Source organism: Natator depressus, chromosome 20, assembly GCF_965152275.1.
Source record: "Natator depressus isolate rNatDep1 chromosome 20, rNatDep2.hap1, whole genome shotgun sequence".
NCBI lineage: Eukaryota > Metazoa > Chordata > Testudines > Cheloniidae > Natator > Natator depressus.
Window position 1 is genome coordinate 23798607 of NC_134253.1, and position 25706 is coordinate 23824312.

At 59.4% G+C, this 25706-nt stretch overlaps 2 protein-coding genes across 2 annotated transcripts; one reads left to right on the top strand and one right to left on the bottom strand.

Moving 5' to 3' along the window:
- Window positions 1-7898: 7898 nt before the first annotated feature.
- Window positions 7899-9429, top strand: SWSAP1 (SWIM-type zinc finger 7 associated protein 1). The gene is made up of 2 exons (XM_074935054.1): window positions 7899-8108; window positions 8684-9429. Exons 1-2 carry the CDS (start codon window positions 7899-7901, stop codon window positions 9221-9223), a joined length of 750 nt encoding a protein of 249 aa, XP_074791155.1. The 3' UTR covers window positions 9224-9429.
- A 7-nt stretch (window positions 9430-9436) lies between these two features.
- Window positions 9437-25434, bottom strand: EPOR (erythropoietin receptor). The gene is made up of 9 exons (XM_074935053.1): window positions 24499-25434; window positions 23267-23457; window positions 16967-17096; window positions 16439-16617; window positions 15360-15511; window positions 15122-15275; window positions 14121-14208; window positions 13391-13478; window positions 9437-12912 (listed from the first exon to the last, which is right to left on the bottom strand). The coding sequence occupies exons 2-9, from the start codon at window positions 23370-23372 to the stop codon at window positions 12319-12321; spliced, it is 1491 nt and encodes a 496-aa protein (XP_074791154.1). The 5' UTR covers window positions 23373-23457; window positions 24499-25434; the 3' UTR covers window positions 9437-12318.
- Window positions 25435-25706: the final 272 nt, after the last annotated feature.

Consider the following 25706-nt stretch of genomic DNA (forward strand, 5'->3'; position numbering starts at 1 on the left):
ACACGAGAACTAGGGGCCACCAAATGAAATTAATAGGCAGCAGGTTTAAAACAAACACAAGAAAGTACGTTTTCACGCAACGCACTGTTAACCTCTGGAACTCCTTGCCAGAGGGTGTTGTGAAGGCCAAGACTATAACGGGGTTCAAAAGGGAGCTAGATAGCCATTGATGGACTGATCCTCCATGAATCTATCAGCCAGGATGGGCAGGGATGGTGTCCCTAGCCTCTGTTTGCCAGAAGCTGGGATCGGGCGACAGGGCATGGATCACTTGATGAAAACCTGTCTGTTCATTCCCTTTGGGGCACCTGGCACTGGCCACTGTCAGAGGACAGGACACTGGGCCTTTGGTCTGACCCAGTATGGCCGCTCTTATGATGCAACATTCGCCTTCGCTCCCTGCTCTAAGCCACTGCTTGTTAAAACACTGGCTGTCATCCACCCCAGAAGCAGCTGCAGCTCAGCAACTCAAACTTTGGGGGAGACAGCACAAGGGTCAGGGTGGGATTCCCCTCTGCCAGCCATGAGCAGCATGAGATTTGCAAGGTGACTGTCCCTCCCACCCCCCGCCTCAGCCCCAACTTGCCTCCGAAGGGTCAGGCTGCTTCCTACGGCCAGAGGTACCTGGGGTATTGTAGGAATTGTAACCCCGGTACTGCAGCGTCGCCCCTGCTGGGGATCTGAGGCTAATGCTTTCTCCTCTAGCTACAACCACCCTCGTCAGGAGCCAACCCCCCTGAGCTTCCCGCGCCCACGTTGACAGATCCATGTGAGCAGGGCTCGAGCTAGCGCACTAAAAATCGCAGCGGGGATATTGCAGCTCGGGGTCTCCAAGCTTACCAGGCTCGAGGGCCCGAGCTCCAGCCCGGAAATCCTGACTCCTAGCCAAATGCCCTGTCCGCTGGGCCATGCTCCGACTCTTTTAAGCAAGATTTAAGTGACGCCAAGGGCTTGTGCTGGCCCCAGCGCATGGGGGTGGATTTCAGCCCCAGCTGCTGATTTAGGAGACCACAGACGCTGCGAGGACTGGCCCAGGTGTTCGTGGGTGGGCAAGCGAGGAATCCTGCTGCCACCAGACCTGAGCCGTGGCCCACCCAGGCCAGGGTCACTGGCTGCTTCAGAGATTTCCCTCAGTGGAACATGTGTGGAGATAAGCAGGGGTGGCAGGTTTGTATAATTTTTGGTGGTGCCCGGAACAGATCCAAGTCCTGCCCCCGCCCCCCCCCCCACCTGCCTAAGGCTCTGGAAGGGAGTTTGGGTGCGAGAGGGGTGAGGGTGCGAGCTCTGGAAGGGAGTTTGGGTGCAGGAGGGGTGAGGGGTGGGCTCTGGGAGGGAGTTTGGGTGCGGGGTGCAGGCTCTGGGCTGGGGCACCGGGGGTGGGGTGCAGGAGGGGGGCAGGGGGATGGCTCTGGAAGGGAGTTTGGGTGCAGGAGGGGTGAGGGGTGGGCTCTGGGAGGGAGTTTGGGTGCGGGGTGCAGGCTCTGGGCTGGGGCACCGGGGGGCGGGGTGCAGGAGGGGGGCAGGGGGGCGGCTCTGGGAGGGAGTTTGGGTGCAGGCTCTGAGCTGGGGCAGGGGGTTGGGGGGTAGGGCAGGTGGGGGGCGGTCTTTGGGAGGGAGTTTGGGTGCAGGCTCTGAGCTGGGGCGGGAGGGCGGGAGGGGTGCGGCGCTTACCTCGGGCGGCTCCCGAAAGCGACTCGCACGCCCCTCTGGCCGCGGCTCCTAGGCATGGGGGCGGGAGGTCTCCGTGCGCTGCTGCCCGCAGCTCCCATTGGCAGAGTCAGTGCTTGGGGGGGAGCAGCACGCGGAGACCCCCACACACACCCCAGGGGCTGCTGCGCTGCCGGTGGTGGTGGCAAGGGGCCCCGGGCCCTTTTAAATAGCCCCGGGGGCAGCAGGCGGGGCTGGGAGACACGCCGGGGGTGGTGCCTGGGGGCAGCAGGCCGGGCCCGGGGGAGAGACCTGGCCCCGAACATCGGTGGAGCTGGGCCCTCATGCTCTGAATATTCCTGGAGCACAGGTACCACAGGCTCGTACAACTCGCCGGCCCTGGGCGCAAGGGGGCTGGGAGCCAACCAGTGCGACGTGCCCCTGTCCTTAGCCTCAGGGTGAAAAACTTTCTTTCTTTCTTTCTTTTTCCTTCGTTGAAACAAATGAGTAGTGCCCAGCCAATCTGCGGCTGTCCGCTTTATATCCGTGGCCCCTGTTTGTGGATCGGCTGTGGCTATACATTTTGTATCCGCTCAGGGCTCTACAAATGGGCACTGAGGGAACTCAGTGCTGGGAAATGGGGGAGCCTTTTGTGTGGAAATTTTCAACAAAAAGTGGAAGGGAAAAAAAAAACCCAACCCCAACTGTCTCTCTTGAAATTTTCTGTCGAAAAATGTGACTGTTTTGTGTGTGTCCCCCAAATCACTATTTTTGGGGTTGTTTTTGGTCAGCCTTAGTTTAGGGATTCTCCCATTTGAGGGTCAGTTTTCAGGTTTTTGGTTGTTCTCGGACCAATCAAACATCTGGGAGGAAATCAAACACTTTCCACACACACACACACACAGTCATTTTTTTTTTTTTTTTGAAACCCCCAATTGGCCATCAAAAAGCCAGTTCCGGTGGGAATTTTCCATTGGCCCCAGGGCAGCATCTTTGAAAACGTCGACCGACTTTCTTCAGCTGCCTAAATAAGAATTGCAGGGCCTCAATTTAAAAGCCTGAAATCCAACAGTTCAAACCCCTTTAAGGAGATTTCAAGCAGGCGCGGCGATTTGATTCCTTCTGGCTTTGGCACTGGTGCTACCTCTGCTGGAATCCTGCGCTCTGCTAAGAAGCAGGTTGATAAATTGAAGAGGGTTCAAAGAAGAGCCAGGAAAATGATTCAAGGACTAGAAAACAGGCCTTAGAGTGAGAGACTGCAGGAACTCAATCTATTTCGCTGAACAAAGAGAAGGTTAAAGGACGACTTGATCCCAGCCTCTAAGTACCTACAAGGAACAAATATTTATCCTGGGCTCTTCAGTCTAGCAGCGAAAGGTCGAACACGATCCAAAGCTGGAAGTTTAAGCTAGCCAAATTCAGACTGGTAATAAAGTGCAAATTTTTAACAGTGAGGGAGCTGCTCTATTGGAATAACTTCCCAAGGCTCGTGGTGGGTTTTCCATCACTGGCAATTTTTAAATCAAGCTTGGGTGTGTTTCTAAAAGCTCTGCCCTAGTTCAACCAGGAATTACTGCAGGGCAGCTCAGTGTTATCCCGTCTGGCCCTGGCCTCTATCAATCTAGGCAAACCCTGGGCTCGGCCTGGGTCACAAATCCAGCACGGCTAACATATTCCCACCTCTGCTTGGTTCGGACATCGACAAGGCCCAGGTCAGCGTTCTCCATTTCTCCCAGTTTGGGGGAAGCTGAGCGGCCAGAGCCCCCAGTCTGGGAGTGGCTCTCAAAGGCTGGATCTTCCTGGCTGCTTGACTCCTGACCTGCTACAGAAAAACCCCAGCGAGCGGAGCCCGTCTGCCTTAGGTAAATATGGGGTGGGGGGAACTATTCTCAGAGCACTTTTCTCGCTGTGAGATGGAGAGCCAGTGAGCCATGGGGGTGGTTAGATATGGCCCATCCTAGGTACATTTCCCACCCCACTTCTCTGCTCCTAGTACATCTGCCTACTCCACCAGCGCATGGGGACTTGGATCCTGGTGGGAAAGGCCACTGGGCTTCAGCGTCTCTCCAGATCTTGGGATGGAGGCAGGACAGTGGCTGGCTCCTCCTGGCCCTGGAAAATGGTAAAAGCCCCGGATCTGGGAGCCTTCCGGAGGGAGCAGGGGAGGGCCTGTATGTGAGGGTAGGGTCTGGTCTCTTGGCTTCTGTAGCAAGGTGGAGGCAGCTGGGGCTTCTACCTGAATATTTTTGCCCAGGGCAGGGTTGGCACTGGGCTCCATGTGCTGCTGGGGGCTTTGCTCCAGCAGGATCCTGCCCCGTCCCCCAGCTGAACTGTTTGGTCTACAGAGCAGACTTGGAAAAGGCTCTGTAGCACCCTGAAGTCCACAGCCCCCTGCTCTAGAACCTCCCCACTCTGGAGGCCCCCGGTCCAGAACCTCCTTCTCTAGAATACCCTGTTCTGAAAACCCCGTCGTTCTAGATCTCACAGCCCCGTAATGGTCCCAGGCCAGCCCCCCCCAAACTCTACAGTCACTCTGCTCTGGGACCCCCATTCTAGAACCCAACTCGAGAACCACCCAACCCTAAAACTGCCATGTTCTGGAGCCCTGTGGGCCAGAACCCCCCAACTCTAGAACACACCTCTTCTACAACCCCAAACATAACCCACTATCTCTAGAATCACCGACTCAAGAACTTGCTGTTCTAGAACCCCCGACTCTAGAATCATCCTATTCAAGAGCCACTCCCAGCTCCAGGACACCCCTCCCCCCCCCAGCTCTAGAATGGCCCTCTCTAGCTCCCACAGAGGTGACGGGCCGGACACAGGGATTGCTGGGGGAAATCCGCTGGCCTGTGCCATGCAGGAGGTCAGACTAGGTGACCACAGTGGTCCCATGCCAGCCCCCTTCTCCACCCCCCCCATGCTCTCCTCCCCCGTGGGTGTGTACAGTATGCCTGTGTATACGTGGAGGAGGGGGTTGTGGGAGGGCCCAGCACATCCTGGGAGCCGGGGGTTGGCTGGCAAACTCAGTGCCCAGAAACGCCAACGATGGGCACCTTGGCAATCCGGAGACACACAGATCAGGGTGGAGGATGGGCAGTGAACACCCCATTCCCTTTAATCCTCCCCTTCCCCGACAGTTATTGATGGTGCTACTGGCCCACAGCTGCCCTCCTGCCCCCATGGTCACGAGAGGCTGCAGGTGGGATCGAGCCGGGGTACAGGGGTGTCATCGTGGGAGGCTGTTTCTGGCCTCCCCCTTAAAAATTCTCCACCCACTGGAACCCTGAAACTTCTCAGTGTTGCTTGGCAACCAGAGCAGCGGGCGCTAGGCAACGCAGTTGCTAGGGAGCATGTGTGTGTGTAGGGGATGATTGGCAGCTCTGGCAGAGGCCTGGCAAATGGCACTTGACCAGATGAGCAGGCCCCCCCTCCCCCCCCCCAGTGCCAGGGTATGAGGGTTGCCAATTTTGGGTGGACGTATTGCTGGAGGTTTCATCACGACATAATCTTTAATTAAAGATTCATCTTTAATTCCTGGAGACTCCGGGCCAACCCTGGAGGGCCAACCCCAGAGCTGGGAACAGACCCAGAAGTCCTACTTCCCAGCTCCCTGCTCTAACCCATGCCCCTGTATAGTCACTCCCCGCAATTCCCTCATCAGTGCAGGGAGCTGGCCCCATGCTGCCCGCCCCCCCATGCCCTGCGCACCCAACCCATGATTACCGGCCCCAGTCCCCCCCTCCACAGCCCTCCTGCCAGCTCTGCATGCCAGCAGCACAGGCCCCCTGCAGCCAGTGGCCCTGCCCAGAGCTGGGCACCGACCAGAAACATCCCACAGGAGGGGACCCTGGTACGGCCACCCCCCACCCCCTGTCCAATGCACTGTACCAACACCACCCCATTCTCCTGCCCCTAAAATAGCCCCTCCCCCAGCCCATCCCCAATACACTGTACCCCCCACGTTTACCTCCTGCCCCTAAAACAGCACCCACACCCCTCCCCTTCCATCACCCCCCACCCCATTTTGGGCACTGACACAGTAGGCCCCAGCTATCCATTAGCAATGGATTCCCAGACACATTCAGAGCAGAGATGGAGGGGAGAGGTAAACCCCCCCCCCCAAGATCTCCTGAATGTGACAGATCTCCAACCAAGCTGGCCATGGAACCCAGCCCTAAAGAAAGGGGGCCAAACCCCTGAGCCACCCAGTCCCTGGAGCTGGATGGGAGCTGGCACACCCTAGAGGGGAAAGGCCCATGCTCCCCCAGAGGAGTCCCAGGGCAGGGGCATGCTGGTGGGGGGCTGTAGCAGCAAAGCCCCCTTGGGTAGCCCCCCCATTCCACAGTGTGGCATCTGCCCCACAGCAGGCCCATTGGGCACCCCATAGAGTGGTCTCTGTGTCCGTGCGGGTTGGGGGAGGCTGCTAAATCCATTACCCTGTGGGGAGGGGTCTGTAGTTTATATCCAGCATCCCCAGGCTGAGAGTTGAGTTGGGGGCAACGGAGCATGTGTGGGGAAGGGAGATCAGGGACCCCCAGTCTAAGGTCAGAGCCAATTCACGCGGCTCTCCAGTAGTTGGCCTGGGAGATCACACCAGCTCCAGACCTGCCTGGCACATGGAAGCACACACTGCGCCTTAGCTGGTAATTAACAACCGAGGTGCTTTGAGCTGTGATCCCCGAGTAATCTGGTTAATTGGATCCTCCTTAAAATCGGCCTGGGGGCAGGGGGCGAGACTGGCTAGGGTGGGGTCCTCCCCGGGGTTCAGGGTGGGTTCCTTCTGACCCTTCGCAGCCCAGAGATCCCCCTCTGCCCCCCCCCCCGGTAGCCCCTCTCAGGCTTCCTTTGTATCATTTCACCCCAGGCTGGGCTGCCCCTGGGATAATGCAGCCCTGGGTGGTAACAGTAGGACCCCAGAGTGCTTATCAGGTGTCCACTCGCTGGGGTGTCCCTGGATTTCCTCCCCTCCCCAATTCTACTGCAAATTAACTCCTCCCAACCTAGCTCCCCTCCCCCTCCCCCAGCTCTGGCCCTAGCAGGCGACAGATGGTGAGAGGTTTGCAGATGCCCCACGGAGCAGGGGACAGATGGAGGCACCAGCCGGCTGAAAATGCCACCGTTTAGTTACTGCTAAATGTTTGAATTAATCCCCCTCCGAGTCCCCCATGGCCCCCAGGGCCCAAAGCCAGCAACCACCCATTCACCTTACGGTGAAATAAGTTTCTCTGGAGCCTTTCCAAGGAGGCCATGGGGCAGGCTTGAGGGGCAGGCACAGGAGGTCAGGCTTGAGGGGCATGGCCAGAGCTGTGGGGGAAGCAGAGGTAGGATAACAGGGGGCACAGGTTGAGATTAAGAGCGTTGGCAGAGGTGGAAGGGCTGGAGCCCAGGGCCGGGGTAGCAGAAGGGCTGGAGGTCAGGGGTGAGGAGCATCGACACAGCTGGGTGCGATCGGTCAGGATCAAGGGGCGTTGACTGAGCTGTGGGGAGGGGCGGGACCCAGGGCTGGGATCGCCGGGGCTGCGGGTCAGGAGCCAGGGGCGTCGGCAGAAATGTGGGGATGGATTTGGCAGCCAAATAAAGGGAACATTCCTCAAACCCCTCCGCTCTCCCCACAGCCCCATCAGCGCCCGGGGCACCAGCCAAAGGGTGTCAGTGTTATATAGCCCAGTCAGTGCGGGTGAACTGGGGTCCAGTGCCCTGGGCAGGGAGGGGGACCCGGACGCCTGGGTTCTATCCCAGCTGCGGGGGGACCCGGTGCTCAGGGCAGGGGGTGGGGCCCGGACGCCTGGGTTCTATCCCAGCTGCGCGGGGACCCGGTGCTCAGGGCAGGGGGTGGGGCCCGGACGCCTGGGTTCTATCCCAGTTGCGGGGGGACCCGGTGCTCAGGGGAGGGGGTGGGGCCCGGACGCCTGGGTTCTATCCCAGCTACGCTGGGGGCGCGGTGAGATGGGTCCAGTGCTCGGGGCTGTGACCGCGCGGCCAGAGGCGGTTGCAGCCACTGATTGGCTAGGCTTCAGAGAGTGGGCGGGCCCTCCCCGCGGATTGGCTGGAAGGCAAAAAAAAGAGGCGGCCAGTGGGACTCGCCCCAGGATTGGCTAGATCAACGGAGGCGGGCGGTCCTTATTCCAGATTGGCTGGAGATTGAAAAGGGGCGTGACCGGAACCAAAGACGATTTCTGATTAGCTATCCCCCGGGGCCTGGGCGGGACATCCCCCCGGATTGGCCCGGGCGCGGAGTGGGCGGGGCAATGTCGGCGGCGCTGCAGCGGGCGCTGGGCGCAGCGGGGCCCGACCCGGCCCCGGCCCCGGCCCTGGTGCTGGGCCCGGCCCGCTCCGGCCGCTCGGCGCTGCTGTTCCGGGCGGCCCGGGGCGGGCCCCGCGCGCTGTTCCTGGCGCCTCGCGCCCTGCAGCGGCTGCCGGGGGCCCGGCGCGGGGAGAGCGACCCGCGCGGCCTGCAGGTGATGGGCGGGGCCTGCGCGGAAGGGGCGGGGCCGAGGGGGCGGGGCCTGCGCGGAAGGGGCGGGGCCAAGGGTCAAAGTCTTAGGGGGCGGGGGGCTGAATGTGGAGCGAAGCTGGAGGCCGCAGTGCCTGATGGGAGCGGGGAGCTAAGGGGTGGGGCTTCATGGCAGGGGAGGAGCCTAAGGGGCAGGGCATCGGATAAAGGGAGGGGCCTGAGGAGTGGGAGGGGCCAGATAGGGAGGGGCTTTTTGGAGGGGGGGGGGTTGGTGCTGGCATAGGACAGCTGGCGGCCTGGACTTGGTGGGGTGTTGGCAGGGGGATGCCAGGCAGGGGAAGGGAGGATATACTGGGTTGGGACTAGCTGGGAGGCAGGGGGGCTTGGCTGTGGTTGGCCTGGTGAGGGAGGGGATCCCGGGCAGGGGCAGGATGGGCTGTGGGGGAGGGGATCCCGGGCGGGGGCAGGATGGGCTGTGGGGGAGGGGATTCCGGGCGGGGGCAGGATGGGCTGTGGGGGAGGGGATCCCGGGCGGGGGCTGACCCAATTCAATCGCTTCCCTCCCCTTCCCCACCCTAGCGCATCCAGTTCCTCTACCCGCCCTCCTTGCGGGAGTTGCGGCAGCTGTTGGCCTCGCTGCACCAGAGCCTGCCTGGGCCCCCTGCCCTCATCTTGCTGGATGGCCTGGAGCATTACCTCGCTGGTTGCCCTGGCCCTCAGGCAGCTGCCCAGCTCTCAGCCCTGCTGGTGGACACAGCTTCGTACTTCACGGGGCGTCTCCGCGCGGACCCCCAAGGATCTGCCCCCTGCTGCCAGCTCATCGCCTCCATGCAGGTCTCCGGGGAAACAGAGGTTGAGGATCATCTCAGTATCCTCCAGCGCTACTTCCCAGCCCAGTGCTGGCTGTGCCCAGACTCGGCGGCAGCCCTGGGCCAGGAGGACTGTGGGGGCGACGGGCTGTTCAGGGCACGCCTGTCCCAGCCTGGTGCTCCAGACCGGGAATGGAGGCTGGGATTCAGCCTCGATGGAGAGATGAAGGTATATCCGGTTCCACGGGGGTGTGCAGAGGATCCAGGGGCAGCTTCGGACAGAGACAGAGCTACCGGGGCTGAGAAGTGACCACTGGGGCTCTGGCCTCTAGCATTCTCCACTGGAGATGTAAATCCGTCTGTTTCCCGAGTGTGGGTTTCTGCCCTGGTCGTTGGCTGAAGCTTGGGTGATTTAGGGGAAAATCCGTCTCTGTACGTCCCCTCCTTGGCCTGCTTAATTTGCCACCCACAGTGAATAGAAATGTTGGAAGATTCAACAATACAAATCTCTTTATTCCAGTACCGCCGAAGGAGCAGCCGAGATCGGGGGCCCCCCCCCCCATCGCGCCAGGTGCTGCACAGACAGCGTAATGTGCAGTCTCTACCCCTGAATCTAATTTATTTTCCAGGGTTTCGGCTCTCTGAGGAGGTGGGGTGACCTGACCAGTTAGCTGCGCCCAACTCTGAGGGGGAGCCCATCTGTTCCAGTGCGTAGGATGCAGGGCTCGGAGCGGAGGAGATTGGGCCTCTGTTCCTGGCTCTTGCCACTCACCTGCTGTCTGACCTCGAGTCATTTCCCCTGCTCTGAGCATTAGCCCCTACTCCCGGTCCAGATCCATTAATAAAACCTGACTCCAGCCCCTCCCAGATCTGGGAGTAGAATCCAGGAGTCCTGGCTCCCAGGCCCTCCCTCTCCTGTTCTAACCCACTAGACCGCACTCCCCTTCCACAGCCGCGAATGTCCCTCCCAGCTGGTTAGTGCCATGGAGCTGATCTGGCACAGGGCTTGGGGCGCTGGCACAAGGATGGTGAAGCCACGAATCAGGCCCAGCAGCCCCTGTGCAGGCTCCCTGCCGCCTCGGCTGGAGCCTTCAGCTCCTGCCCCCTCCCGTCCCTCCCGACGGGCTCCCGTCCCAAGTGGCTCACCCTGCCGATGTTGGATCGGCGCCAGTCCCTGCCGAGAGTCAGCGCTTGGCTGGGCTTCCGCTGCCTGCCACAAGCTGAGCTGCTGCTGATAACCCCCGGGGGGCTGGTTGCTGTGGAGATAATCGCTATCAGGTGGGGACGGGCACTGAGCCAAAGGGTTCTGCCTGCTGCCTGCCTGTGGGGCTGTTTGGAGGGTCGGGGGGGGGTCCTCACACAGGTGGGAGGCTGGACCCAAGCAGAGCTACTCCCCCGATTCCGCCCCTGGCACCCCGGCACTGTCTGCCGCCCGCTCGAGCTACGCCACAGTGTTTCTACCAGCGCCCAGGCTGAGAGCCAGTGGAGTCATTGACGCCTAGTGGCACGGGAGAGCCAGCAGCGTCCAGGGCCCCGTTGCCACGTTTCCTTGCACTTGGGCCGGGCACGTGCAAGACCCCAGCACGCGGGACAGGCAGCCACGCATGCTGGCTTTAACCGGTGTCACGATCCTCAGGCCCTGCTACGAGGAGCGGAAAACATGATTTATCTGTATGACGGCAGTGTCCAGGATCCCGTTGTGCTAGGTGCTGTACAAACTCCAATCACAAAGCCAGTCCCTGCCTAAAGGGGTTCCAGTCTCTCCCGCGGCATCTTTTCCCCCTGCGTCTCCCTCGCTCTAAGCTGGCCTGACAAGGCTGGCCCAGGCACAGATGGGGAAGGAGGTTTCTACCCAGCAGAGAAGGCGGCAGTCCCCTGGAGGAGCAGTGAGGGGGAAATGCCGAACCGGTTTGAAGTCGGAGCTTGATCGGTTTCAGACTGAGCTGACGTAACGGGGCATCCCGGATCCGTGGAGCCTTCCCCAGCAGAAAGTAGGCAGACGTGGAGTGGAAAAAACCAGCCCCTTTATTAAAAGACCAAGATCTCTCACGCATCCAGCCGCTGCGGGCTCCTAGCTGGGCCCCAGCCCTGCCAGGGCACTGTGCGCTGCGGGGCAGTCCCCTAGTTGTGGGGATTCTCAACCCCCACTGGCCCTCCTAGCCAGCCCCGCCTGCTCCCCTTTAACAAGCCCCTGGCCAAAGCTGGGGCCCCACCGCTGCCAGGCAGATAGGAGCCCTCAACCCCCAGGTGTTTCAGTGCTGGCCAGGTGGGTTGGTCTCACCCCAAGAGGGCTGCGGTGGTGCCAGGGCGAATCAGTCCATCTGGCGCCGGCAGCATCCCTTAAAGGGTTAATGACGAGAGCGCCCCAGGGCAGGGACAACCCCATGGGGTTAAATACCTATAGCAGAGGGAAGATCCAAATGACAACCCGGGTTGGTCAGTATTGTCAGCCCTGTTTTACAAGTGGGGAAACAGGTGCAGAAAGGGGGCAGGGGTGGGACTTGCCCCAGGTCACAAAGCCAGTCAGTGGCATAGCTGGGATAGAACCCAGGAGTCATGGCTGCCAGCCCAACCCCCAAACTGCACTTCCCTCTCGGAGCGGGGGCTGGAACCCAGGAGTCCTGACGCCCAGCTCCCCTAGCTCTAACCACTAGGCCCCACTCTCCTCCCACAGCTGGGGCTAGAACCCAAGAGTCCTGACACCCGGCCCACCCCCCACTCTAACCTCTAGCCCCTACTGCCTGGCTACTACATTGGTCACAGCAGTAACAGATTTACAGGGGTAACGGGGCTTTTTGAGCTTTCCTCCCCTATACACATAAGTACAAAAAGAAAAGGAGCAGGATTGCAGGACTCCCAGCACCCCTTGCAGCCGAGCCAGGCTGGGGGGTGGGAGGGAGAGCAGAGTGGGTGGGCTCCCCTTTGTGGCACAGGGGGCTACAGCTTCCACCCAGCTCGTGTTTCGAATCCAAGCCAGCTCTGGTCGGGGGGGCAATTGGAGGTAACGCCCCCTGCTGGCAGGTTGGTCCCTGACCACCTGCTCCATGGCTGCAACAGCCAGCACCGTCCGCGTCGCCCCGTGGCCCATCCGGCCAGGTGGGAGTTTCCGTCCCGGCGAGAGCCCAGTCTGAGCCTGAGCTGGGGCAGTTCGGCTCCCACCTGCCTTGGCTCCCACCACAGCCTGGCAAGCACCGGGCAAGAGGGAGCTGGTGCTGGGGTCATATATCCATCCTCAACCTCCTGCTGGGACGGGGGTCTCCTTTACCTCCTCCCAGGTCTCCTGAACCTCCTGCCAGGACAGGGTCCCCGCGACGTCCTGCCGGGAAGGAGTTTCCTCCACGTCCGGCAGACCTGGGGGTCCATCTCTGTTCGCCAGGCCTGGAGTCCCCTGCCCGTCCGCCGGCACTATGAGCACGCCACGTAGCTGGCTGGGAAGGGCTGGGCCTGGCCCCCATCCTGGCACAGGTTGGTGTAGAGGTTGGGCCGGTTGGTGCTGGTGCCCAGGGGGCCGTAGTCAGCAGAGATCCCTGAGTCGGACACCAGCAAGTAGCTGTATTTGAGCGGGCGCTGGTGCCCACAGGGTGCCAGCAGCTCCGAACTGGGGTCGAAGACGGTGTACTCGAAGCTGGAAGAGGACGAGACCCGCTCCCCCGGGACAGGCTCCGGTGTGGCCTCCGGGAGGCCCAGCTCCTGCCCCACGGCAGGGGGGGCTTCAACGCCCGCACTGCTCCAGGCATCCAGCAGGAGCAGAGAGTCCTCGCCCAGGCTGCACGGCATCAGCTGTTCATCCAGCACCAGGTAGTCGCCCTGGGGCTCTGCGGGCAGCTGAGGGCGGCTGGGCAGGGCCGAGCCCTGGGCTTTGGGGGGCAGAGGGGGCACCGGCCCCTCCGCCTTGGATTCGCGGCCCTCGGACAGCACCTCCAGCAGGCTGGGCTGCTCCTCCAAGTAGCCAGGGTTCCCACTCCACCAGAGGCAGGCGTTCCTTTGTCCCAGCCAGAGCTGCGAAGGCAACAGGGCCTGGATCACCGGAGAGGCTGGGTGCGGGGGCACCTTCTGAGCCAGGCCTGGTGGTCTGAGCCCCCTCTCTGCACCGCTGGACTCTCAAGTTCTGCCCGTCCCCCCAGCACCCACCCTGGGCCAGATCCTGCCAGCCCCTTTGTTTTAAACCAAGGATTTATGTAGGGCCTACAACAACAATGCCTAGCATTTGGCAGCATGAAAACCAGCCCCGGGCTCACTCTGCAGCTTGGCCCTTCTCTGGGGGCTTCCCCATCTCTAAGCATCTCCCCCCCCCGGACAACCGCCCTGGTCCCCCAGCCCAGCACGTCCCCCCAGCATCAGACCCCCATAGCCCCAGCACAGATGTGGGCAGTGTGGTGACCCCCCCCGCCCCAGCAGGCCCTGCTGGCCAGACCCCTCCATGCATCGATGTGCTGCAGCCCCCTGTGGGGCCCCTGGCCAGGGCAGAATCCGGTACCTGGAAGTTCCCCTTGTAGAGGGTGAAAAGCCCCTCGAATTTTTGCTCCGGGCTGGGAATCACAGGCCACAGCTGCTTCTTCAAAAACCTTGGGGGGGAGCGGGGGGGACAGAGGTGAACAGGAGACAAGCCCAGGTGTGAATCCTCCCCCCCCCCGCAATGGAAATGAATGTGCACCCACCCTGCGAACGCTTGTGGGCCGTTGGCGGCAGGGGGCTCAGGAGATACGGCCCCCAGCGCCGCCCCCACGCCTCGTGCATCCCCTCACACACGCAAGCGCCAAGCATATGCAGACACGTTGCCACACGCATGCGCATGCTACCCTAGACAAGTACATGCACGCACCCCTGGGGACACCCCTCCGTGCACACATGCCTTGCGCATACTCTCACACACGTGCCCAGTCCCCCACACATGTGTGAGGCGTGTGTGCACATGTGCACCCCTGGACACACCTCCATGCACGCGCACACGCCTCACACACAAATGTATACCGCCCCCAAACATGACTGCACACAGGGGCATCTGCACACACAACCTCGCAGCCCCCTTGCACCCCCCCACACACAACCTTACAGCCCCCACCCCCACTCCTCTGCCCCCCTGGGCACCACACCCAGTTTGGCAGGCGTGTGCACATGAGTAAGGCTGGGGTTGAAGCCTTAGCCTGGAGGGGCCCAGCGAGTGCGGGATGGGCTGTCCTGGTGGGCACGGGCGCGGCGGGCGGTACCTGCGGTGGGTGAGCAGGGCAAAGAGGGCCAGGAGCACCACGATGAGCACCAGGATGAGCGACAGCGACAGGATCAGGGGGTCCAGATCTGCAAGGTGGGGTGGCAGGGTCAGCCCAGGCTGCGGGAACAAGTGGCCCCATGGATGGCGCCAGCTGCCTCCAGTGGGATCATAGAGAAGGGCCCAGGATCGGACCCCCAGACCATCCCGCGGCCCCCTCCACCCCCACCCCACCCCGCTATCCCCCGCCAGCCCACGGCCCCTCCACCCCCATCCCCCCGCTATCCCCCGCCACCCGATGGTCCCTCCACCCCAATCCTCCCCTGCTGCCCTACAGCCACTCCACCCCCATCCCCCACTACCCCCTGCCACCCAACGACCCCTCCACCCCCATCCCCCATCCTCCCCCTCCACCCCACGGCCCCTCCACCCCCACCCCATCCCGCTATCCCCTGCCACCCAACGGCCCCTCCACCCCCACCCCGCTATCCCCCGCCATCCAATGACCCCTCCACCCCCACCCCGCTATTCCCTGCCACCCAACAGCCCCTGCACCCCCACCCCCACCCCGCTATCCCCCGCCACCCAACGGCCCCTCCACCCCCACCCCGCTATTCCCCACCACCCAGTGACCCCTCCACCCCCACCCCGCTATTCCCTGCCACCCAACGGCCCCTCCACCCCCATCCCCACCCCGCTATCCCCCGCTATCCCCCGCCACCCAACGGCCCCTCCACCCCCACCCCGCTATTCCCCACCACCCAATGACCCCTCCACCCCCACCCCGCTATCCCCCGCCATCCAACAACCCCTCCACCCCCACCCCGCTATTCCCCACCACCCAATGACCCCTCCACCCCCACCCCACTATCCCCCGCCACCCAACGGCCCCTCCACCCCCATCCCCACCCCGCTATCCCCTGCCACCCAACGGCCCCTCCACCCCCCCCGCTATCCCCCACCACCCAACGCGGGGGGGGGCCTCCGGGGAGGGGGTCTCACCGTGGGGCGTCACCACGGTGACCGGCGCCGACCAGGCACTCCAGTAGCCGCTGTAGCTGACGCCGTCGGGCTTGACGCGCACGGCCAGGGCGTAGCGGGTCCGGCCCCGCAGGTTGAGGATCAGGCACTCGGTGCGGCCGTCGGGGATGTCGACCTGCGGGGGGCGGGAGGGCAGGGTGAGGGGCGCCGGGCGGGGCCGGGCGGGGCCGGGGCAGGGCAGGGGCGGGGGGGGGCTCACCGTCTGGCGCTCGGCGCCCTCGGGGGCGAAGGCCACCTCGTAGCGCAGGCTGCTCTCCAGGTAGCGGAGGCCGGGCGGCTGCCAGCTCACGGTCAGCTGCCCCGGGCTCTCGGTCGCACGCGCCGTCAGGTTGGACGGAGGGTCCGGGAGAACTGCGGCCGGGGGGGGAGACGTGAGCTGGTGTGTCCGGGGGCCTGGGAATGGGGCTCGAGGCCTTTCCCCTCTAGGGGGTGCTGGCCCCGGGGGGGGGGTGGGGGCCTGGCTGGGTCGGGAGGCTGGGAATGGGGCCGTTCCCCTCTAGGGGGCCGCCAGCCTCAATGCAGCCCTAAGGAGGGGGATGGGTTGGCTGTGGGGCGTGGGCATGGGGACTTTCCCCTCGAGGGGGCGCCAGCACCCATCTGGCCCGGGGCAGGGGAATTAGCTGGGTCGGGGGGTGGGGAGTGGGGCATGGGGTCTTTCCCCTCCAGGCACTGGCTCCGATCTGGCCCAGGGCAGGGACTGGCTGGGTGGGGGGGCAGGGAATGGGTCACGGGGCCTTTCCCCTCTAGTCAGTGCTGGCTCCGATGTGGCCCGGGGCTGGAGACTGGATAGCTCGGGGGGGGTTGGGGGGAGAGCTGGGAATGGGACACAGGGCCTTTCCCCTCTAGGGGGTGCCGGCTCCGATCCGGCTTGGGGCAGGGGCCCAGCTGGCTCAGGGGCTGGGGAATGAGGCATGGGGCCTTTCCCCTCTGTGCACTGGCTCCTGTCTGGCCTGGGGCAGGAGGACTGGCTGGCTCGGGGGGACTGGGAATGGGGTATGGGGCCTTTCCCCTCTAGGGGGCGCCGGCTCCGATCCGGCCCGGGGCAGGAGGACTGGCTGGCTCGGGGGAACTGGGAATGGGGTATGGGGCCTTTCCCCTCTAGGGGGCGCCGGCTCCGATCTGGCCTGGGGCAAGAAGACTGGCTGGCTCGGGGGGACTGGGAATGGGGTATGGGGCCTTTCCCCTCTAGGGGGCGCCGGCTCCGATCCGGCCCGGGGCAGGAGGACTGGCTGGCTCCGGGGGACGTGGGGCCTTTCCCCTCCCGGCTCTCACACCTACCCACTTGGTTGACCATGATGGTGCGGGCGTGGACGATGTTGCTGCTGTTGCCAGTGAAGGCACCAACGTGCAGGGGGGTGAAGGACGGGGTGTCCTGGGGGGGGAAGATGCAGGTGAAGCGGGTGCTGTTCCAGGGCGTCCGGGCCACGCTCAGGTTGCAGCGTTGCGGGGCGTCCCCCCTGTCAGAGGCAGGGAGAGAGGGGGGCAGGGGGTCAGCAGCAGCAGAGGCTGGGGGGAGGGGAGACCTGGGGCCCTTTCATGCATGCCCGGGGCAGCAGACGTGGGATGGGGGTATCAGCAGAGGGGGCACGCTTGGTGGGGCACATGCTGGGGCTGGCCTGGGGGGCACAGCCTGAGGGTGCAGAGGGAGGGGGCAAGGGGCAGGCTGTGGGATGAGACTTGGGGGCACAGAGGCGGGCATGGGAGGGACGGGGGCACAATGGCAGCACTGGCATTCCAAGACTTGCCCTCTCCCCCCTCATCTCCCCGCAGAGGGGTCCCCGGTGCGGGAGGGGGAGGGGGACTCACTCCACGACATAGAAGAAGCCATATTCCGTGGCACTCGGGGGGCTGCTGCTCTCCCAGAAGCAGGTCAGGTCCTCCAGGCAGCGTGTGAAACATTTGGGGTCCAGGGGCTCCTCACCCAGAAGCAGGGCAGCTGGGGGCACAGGGAGGGCCCAGTTAGCAGCCACCTCTCCCCCACCAACCACACGGACCAATTAACAACCCCCCCACCCCGAGTCATCGAGCAATCCCCCTGATCCTAGTCCTGCACCCCTAAAGCCTGGCCAGCGAAGAACGCCGCTACCCTGCAGCAAACCCTGCGCCCTAGTAACATCCTGCTGCTGGGGGTTCTGAGGGTTAACAGCCCCTTGCCTTGAACCGCCCGGGGAGGTGGCTCCAAGAGAGACCTTCGCAGCCAGGCACAAGAACAACCCCAACCCCCAGCAGGCAACAGGCCCCAGCTGCTGCTGAGAGTGAGGGGTCTCGTCTGGAGCCAGCCGGCCCTGCCCGAGGGGTTCCTGGGGGCAGACCTCCGCTCCCTGGGTCTGTCCCACTGCAGGCAGACACCCCGTGAATGGAGCAGGGCACTCCATTGGCACCATGCAGGAGAGTTAATGTGTGCGGGGGAGAGTCCGGGTGAATGTGTGTGTGTGTGTGTGAGCATCTCTGTGTGCACGAGTGTCTGCTGACTCATGAAGGGCTATCCAATAGGGGGTCTGTGTGTGTGTGTATCTGTGTGCATGTGTGTGAAGGTAGGTGTGTGTATATATAGATATATGGGTGTGGATGTGTGTAGAAACAGGTGTGTATGTCTGTGTGTGAAGGTAGGTGTGTGTCTGTGTGTGTGTCTGTGTATGGGGGGGTAGGACTAGGTGTATGTGTACATGTGGGTGATTGTGTGTAGAAAATAATAACACAGCTCCTCACTGCACGGTTATACTGTGTCCGGGCAGCGCCCGGCACAACTGGGCCTTTGGGCTCTACCATAATCCAGATAATACATATGATTAGTTCGTGCTTCGTTTATTAGACCAGCGCCGCCTGTTCCAGGCATTTCACGGGGATTCAGCCACGTGCAGACACAGAATTCCCCTTAGCCTCTGTCATTTTGCTTGAAGCTGCTTTCTGTTAACAACTCCCAGTCTGCGTCACGCATGGAGTCGAGAAATGATCTTTAATTACCTGTTCTATATTATTACCTTATAGGCTACGTTCCCTTTATATAATTTAGGAAAGTAGATTAAATAGATAGATAGATAGAAGGGGTGTATGGGATGGATAGATAGATTAGATAGATAGAAGGGGTGTGTGGGGATAGAGGGGGGGGTGTATGGGCATAGATAGGTAGATAGATAGATAGATAGATAGATAGAAGGGGTGTATGGAGATAGATAGATAGATAGATATAGATTGGGGTGTATGGGGATAGATAGATAGATAGAAGGGGTGTATGGGGATCGATAGATAGATAGATAGATAGATATAGATGGGGTGTATGGGGATAGATAGATAGAAGTGGTGTATGGGGATAGATAGATAGATTAGATAGATAGAAGTGGTGTATGGGGATAGATAGATAGATTAGATAGATAGAAGTGGTGTATGGGGATAGATTGATAGATAGATAGATAGATAGATAGATAGAAGGGGTGTATGGGGATAGATAGATAGATAGATAGATAGATTAGATAGAAGGGGTGTATGGGGATAGATAGATAGATAGATAGATAGATAGATAGATAGATAGATAGATAGATAGATAGAAGGGGTGTATGGGGATGGATAGATAGATAGAAGGGGTGTATGGGGATATATAGATAGGTAGATAGATAGATAGAAGGGGTGTATGGGGATAGATAGATAGATAGATAGATAGATAGATGTGTATTGGAATAGATAGATTAGATTAGATTTTAGAAAACAATATATTCTTTATAACCCTGTTTTAGGAGCAAAATTCAACTTAACCGTGACTATGGAGGCACGAGCTGCGTCTCATTCATATATTAAGAGAAGACGTGGTTTTAACAAAATGTCTGTACGGTAGAGGAATAAAATATCAAAGAAACATAGAAATGTGGGGCTGGAAGGGATCTCGAGAGCTCATCGGCGAGAGCTCATCGGGTCCAGCCCACTGTGCTGAGGCAGGAGCAAATAAACCTTGACCGCCCCTGACCGGGGTTTGTCCAACTGGTTCTTCAAAACCTCATGTCAGGGATCCCACAACCGCCCTTGGACACCTGGTCCAGAGCTTAGCCCCCCTTAGGGTTAGTTAGAAAGTTTTTCCTAATTCTAGCCTCCATCTCCCTCGCTGCAGATGAAGCCCATTGCTTCTTGTCCTACCCTCCAGAGACAGGGAGAACCATTGATCCCCACCCTCTTTCTAACAGCCCTTAAGATATTTGAAGACTGTTCTCAGCTCCCCTGTCTCAGTCATCTTTTCTCAGGACTAAACATGCCCAGGGTTTAATCTTCTCTCACAGATCCGGTTTTCTAAACCTTGGATCATTTCTGTGGGTCTCCTCTGGCCACTCTCCAATTTGTCCACATCTTCCCTAAAGCGCAGCACCCAGAACTGGACCCAGGACTCCAGCTGAGGCCTCCCCAGTGCCGAGCAGAGTGGGACAGTCACCTCCCGCGTCTCACGTATGACACTCCTGCTAATACACCCCGGAATATTAGCCGGTTTCACAACTGCATCACATTGCGGGCTCGTTCAATTTGTGACTCACTCTAGCCCCCAGCTCCTCTTCCTGACACTAGACCTTTGATTTTTCCTTCCTGAGTGAAGTACTTTGCACTTGTCTTTACTGAATTTCATCTTGTTGATTTCAGGCCAATTTTCCAATTTGCCAGGGCTGTTTTGAATTCTAATCCTGTCCTCCAAAGTGCTTGGAACCCCTCCCAGCTTAGTGTCAGCCACAAACGTATAAGCACACGCTCCACTCCGTTAGCCAAGTCACTAATACAAACATTGAACAGTACTGGACCCAGGACTGACCCCTGCGGGACCCCAGCAGACACACCCTCACAGTTTGACAGCCAACCATTGATAACTACTCTCTGAGTACAATTTTCAACCAGTTGTGCACCCACCTCTCTATCTATCTTACATCTAGACTGCATTTCCTTAGTTGGCTTATGAGACTGTCACATGGGACTGCACCCAAAGTGTTACTGAAATCAAGATATTTCCTATCTACAGCTCACTGGGCCAGTAGACAAAGAAGGAAAATACTACATTTGCCCCTGTCCAGTCCTCTGGGACCTCACCCATCCTCCAGGAGCTCTCGAAGATAATCGCTTCAGCTCGTTCCTTAAGTAACCTAGGATGGCTTTCATCAGACCCTGCCAACTTGAATGTATCTCACTTATTTAAATATGCTTTACCCTGATCTTTCCTTGTTTTGGCTCGCGCTCCTTCCCCCTGGTTAATATTCATTGCGTTGAGTACCTGGACACCGTTAGCCATTTTAATGAAGACTGATGCAAAATAGGCATTAGACACTTCGGCCTTCTTGATGTCATCAGTTATTAGCGCTCCTTCCCCGCTAAGTAGAGGATCTCCACTTTCCTTTGCCTTTCTCTTGCTCCTAATGGATTTAAAGAACCTCTTCTTCTTGCTTTATATGGCCCTTGCAGGTGTAAATCGTTTTGTGCCTTAGCCTGTCTGATTTTGTCCCTACATGATTGCGCTGGTTTTTTGTTCTCCTCCTGAGCAGTTCATCCAGGTTTCCACTTTTAGTAGGAGCCCTTTTTGATTTTCAGGTCATTAAAGAGCTCCTGAAGGAGCCCCGCTGGCCTTTTACTGTTCTTCTGATCTCTCCTTTGTATTGGGATACTTCGAAGCTGTATCTTTGATAGCGTCTCCTTGAGAAACTGCCAGCTCTCCTCAACTCCTTTATCCCACAGATTTTCTCCCCATGGGACCTCAGCTGCCAGTTCTCGGAGTTTGTCAACGTCGGCTTTTTTTGATGTCCACTGTCCTGTTCCTGCTGCTCTCACTCCTTCCTTTCCCTCGAAACATGGAACCTATCCCGTCACAATCACTTCCACCCAAATCGCCTTTCAACTTCAGATGTGTGACCAATTCCTCCCCACTGGTCAGAATCAAGTCAAAACTGCCCTTTCCCCCGGTTCCTTCCTCCGCTGGCGGGAACAAACGGCTGGCCCCAGCGCATTCCAGCAGCGGACTGGAAATCTTGCCGTATGACCTTCCCGACAGATGTGTGGGGAGGTGAAGTGCCCCCTGCTTACTACCAGGTCTTGTGTTTTGGATCCTTCTGTTATTTGTTCTAGAAATGCCTCCTCCAGCTTCTCTCCCTGATCTAGGGGTAAACCCCCCACCGTGATGTCACCCCCTCTTTCCCTCCCTTTTATCTTTCAGTTGCTCTGCCTCCCACCTCCTTCTGGGCAAAGACTGTGCAAACCAACCTTGTATGCTACACACGATAAGGATGTTTCAGACTATGTACATGCTTAGATGTCGGAGGTAAAGTGCAGTTTGGAAAACATATTCCAAGAGGCTAGATATTAAACATACACACACAGTATACAGCTATACACACGCTTCGCTAGAGAAACACATTTTCTTTATAGATACACAGTCACAGAAATAGATGTGAGATGTGTGTGTATCATACATGTGCGTGTATATATATATTTGTGTGTGTATGTACACAAGATACACATATTTATGCACATTCACACATTTTACGTAGATACACATATACACAAAGAGGCATATACTCACATATTTTGTATAGACACACAAATTATACACACACTTCTCTATCTGTGCATAGACCCACATCTAGCTGTCTATACATGGCACCTTACCAGACATATCTCCCAAAACGTATTTCACGTAACATGCACCCCCCGTCCGTATATAGATATGCAGCTACCTCATTACCTATACAGTCCATCTTTTTACCATATAAGTTTCTCAAATTATATTTCCCATAACACACATGCTTGTACAATGGCCCACCATGCTTATCTGTGCATGGGCTGGGAAGGAGAAGATGTTTATCAGTAAATGTTGATTTCACCATGTACACGCACAACCTGATAACAAGTGTTTCCGCCGATGATCACTGAAATCTACGGAGAGAAGGCCGTAGTTTGATTTAAGGCTGTTTCCTTTGCGTATTTTGGTACGTGACGTTGGCAAGTTGGGTTGGACCGGTGAGAAAGCTTGACCTTTTTCAATCTGAACACCTAGTGTCGTTAAATACTTGTTGTCGGCACCCCCACCCCGTTGTCTGAAAAAAGCCCCGTAATTTTGTGCAGCTGTGAAGATTTAGCTCAATGCAAATCTAAAAAAAAAGACTTACAAATAAACCCTGAGATTCTCCGTCGAAATGATCAAAAATAAAAATGAAATTTTTATGACCAAGTCTAGCTCTGCAGGTTACCGCGAATTACTTCTGCTTTTATCTAACGGGTCTCTCTCAGCAGAGTCGCCGACACGCTGCACTACAGAACTGCCCGGCAGCCCCGTTAGCGTGGGCTGGGAAACAAACCTAGATCAGCACACGGGCAAGTGGGTCAGTGATACACTCTGTCAGAGAGGTGGGCTGCTAGGGGGCTTTCCCCCAACCTCAGCATCCTTCTGGAGATGCTCAGATTGCTGGCGGTTAGGGCCATATAGGCATTTGAATGGAGAGATGGGTGTGTGGGGGGATAGATAGATAGATAGATAGATAGATAGATAGATAGATAGATAGATAGATAGAGGGGGGTATGGGGATAGATAGATCAATGGGGTGGGTCAGCTCTGCTGTAGTTCGGGCTCTCGTTAGGACAGACGGGTCTGAGGACAGAGAGCCGACTGGAGGGACACGTGTGTCTGGGGGTCGATCGGGCAGACCCACACGCTGAGCTAAGACATCAGAACATGTTTCACAGCCACATTCACTAGAGCCTGGTGCACACACGCGCACACGCGCACACAGCAGGCACTCAGCACAAACGCCTGCAAGCGCACCCCCACACTCACGCACGTGCACACCCCCCCACACACTCATGCTTCCACTCACACACATCCACGCACACTCGTGCTCACGGTCACACACACACTTCTGCTCATGCTCACGTACGCACTCACGCACACATGCTCACGCACACACACTCACACTCATGCACGCGCTCACGCGCACACACTCACACACACACTAGCTGTCAGGATCTAACAGCAGAGGGAGGAAATCAGTTTCCTGTTATGAAACATTCCTGCCCCGTGCCCCTGCCTGGCCCCCGGGCCACTCACCCTCCCCCAGCCCGCAGGGCACTGCCAGCCCCCAGGGCCCGCGCTGATACCTTGGATGTTGAAGCCATTGTCGGGTCCGGCTCCCTCCTGCGTGGTGCAGGTGGCCCAGGCCAGCAGGGTGCAGAGGGCAGCGATGTGGCTCCAACGAGGCTCCATGGTCCGGAGCGCTGAGCCGTCTGGCCTGGCAGGGCTCCCTGGCCCCTGGCTGCAGGTTGTGGCTGCGCTCGGCGGGGCGGGCAGGCTGGGAGGGGACAGATAAGGGCTGGGCTGGGGCTGCTGCTAGGAGAGGCTGAGGAGCACGGCAGGGAGTTGGAGAGGAGCCAGGAGGGGTAGAGACACCCCCATGTCTCCACCAATGCCCCCTCCACTGCCTTGGGGAGCGGATCACTGCCCTGTGGGATCCGGAGGGAGCAGCTCTCTGCCCCGTGGGATCCGGGGGGAACAGATCACTGCCCCATGGGATCCAGGGGGGAGCTGACCATTGCCCTGTGGGATGCAGAGGGGAGCGGATCACTGCCCCGTGGGATCCGGGGGGAGCTGACCATTGCCCTGTGGGATGCAGGGGGGAGCGGATCACTGCCCCGTGGGATCCGGGGGGAGCAGATCACTGCCCCATGGGATCCAGAAGGTTCTGCCTGGTGGGATCCAGTGGGGGGCTGTGTGGATCACTGGCCAGTGGGCTCCAGAAGAGAGTGGATCCCCATCACACAGGATTCACTGGCCCGTAGGATGCACAGCTGGGGAGCTGATCAGACGAGGCAGTGAATCCCCACCCCGTGGGCTCTAGCCGGGCCAATCCTGCGCTTTGCCGATCAAGGGTGCAGCGGGGGGATCGAGCGGGAGATGGCCCTCACCATGCCGCAAACAGGGACACTCAGGCTCCAGGTCGCAGGACCTGGACCAAACGGGGGGGGGGGGGTGATGCACCCCAGACCCAGAGGGTGCTGGAAAGAGGGTGTTAAAGGGGGTTTAGACACCCCCCGCCTGCACTCCCCAACCGTCTGGCTGGAAGGAGGGCAGGTCCCTTCCCAGCAGCAGGAAGATAATCAAACCCTCCCAGGGGACGTTGGAACTGGGCAGCAGATAAACCAGGGCATTGTGATGCCAGCACATCGGTATTGCTGGGTTTTGTGCATTGCAAGAGCCCGAGAGGCGCCAACCAAGATCAGGTCCCAATTGGGCCTGGTGCTGCCCAGACCCTGACCGAGCTCAGGGCCCCCGTCAGTCGCCCAGCCGGGAGGGGGGAGCGGGGGGAGCAGTGCCTTTTTAAATTTTTACTCACCCAGCGACGCTCCGGGTCTTCGGTGGGGGGGGTCTTCACGGGGTCCGGCTCGGTGGGGGCCTTCAGTCGCCCAGGGTCTTCGGTGGGGGGGGTCTTCACGGGGTCCGGCTTGGCAGGGGCCTTCAGTCGCTCCGGGTCCTCAGCGGCATTTCAGCGGCGGGGGCCTTCAGGGCCGCCGAGGACCCGGCGCGCCGCCCGGTGAGTACAAGCAGGTGGCCCTGTTCGCTCCCCCTAGCTACGCCACTGGCCCCCGTTGTGCCAGGCACTGCCCAGACCCACTGAGACAGTCCTTGCCCCAAGCACTCCCGGTCTGAACTCACAAGCCAGACCAAAGTAGATTCATTATCCCCATTGTACGGGTGGGGAAACTGAGGCACAGAGCCGTGCCGTGCGGTCACCAGGGAGTCTGCGGCACAGCTGGGAATTGGACCCAGATCATCCAGGTATTTGTAGCTTTCACTAACACCCCTGTCCTCGCTTTTTACTGTGAAAAACAAACTGTCCCACGTTCAATCAAAGCCGGGCCCCACACGCCGGCCCCCCGTGACGCAGGTGAGATCTGTCACAGCAAGAACATGGGGCGGGACAGGCTGAAACAAACACGGCGTGTTGGCCAGAGATAAGGCGCTGGAGTGGCGCCGGGCTGGACCGGGCTGTTTACACCAAGCCCCGGGCCTCTTTGAAACAGCTGAGTAGCAGGATCTTGCGGGGGTGGTAACTGAGCGTCCCGCTCAACGCCCCCAGCCCCACCCCCAACACGTGCACAAGCGTGGCCATAAAACGAGGAATGCACGCATGCCGCCCCGGACACACTGGTGCAGGCACACCCCTGCACACACACGACTACATGGATGCACAAAGACATGTACGTTCCTGCATGCACCCCCCCCCCCGAATACAGGCACATCCCTGCATGTACACGTGACTACATACACACACGCCTGCAGGGACAGACACACATCTCCACACACACACCAATACACACATGCACACACGCACAAAGACATGTACCTCTCTGCATGCACCCCCCCCCCCCGAATACAGGCACATCCCTGCATGCACACACACACACACCCATGCACACAAACATACACACGAGCTCCTTGCATTGGAAGGTTAAAACATCAGCCACGGGGCACTTTGTCCAGCTTGGGGTTGGGTTCTATCCCCAGCTCAGGGAAGGGGTGTGTGTGTCAGGACTCCTGGGT

Excerpts from the sequence above, each read along its gene's own strand:
- SWSAP1 (XM_074935054.1), top strand. The coding sequence starts at position 7,899 with ATGTCGGCGGCGCTGCAGCGGGCGCTGGGCGCAGCGGGGCCCGACCCG. Across the intron at positions 8,109-8,683 it reads GCGACCCGCGCGGCCTGCAG|CGCATCCAGTTCCTCTACCC; the intron begins GTGATGGGCGGG and ends TCCCCACCCTAG.
- EPOR (XM_074935053.1), bottom strand. The coding sequence starts at position 23,372 with ATGGAGCCTCGTTGGAGCCACATCGCTGCCCTCTGCACCCTGCTGGCC. Across the intron at positions 16,618-16,966 it reads GGCTTCTTCTATGTCGTGGA|GGGGGACGCCCCGCAACGCT; the intron begins GTGAGTCCCCCT and ends TGCCTCTGACAG. Across the intron at positions 12,913-13,390 it reads TCTACAAGGGGAACTTCCAG|CTCTGGCTGGGACAAAGGAA; the intron begins GTACCGGATTCT and ends TTGCCTTCGCAG.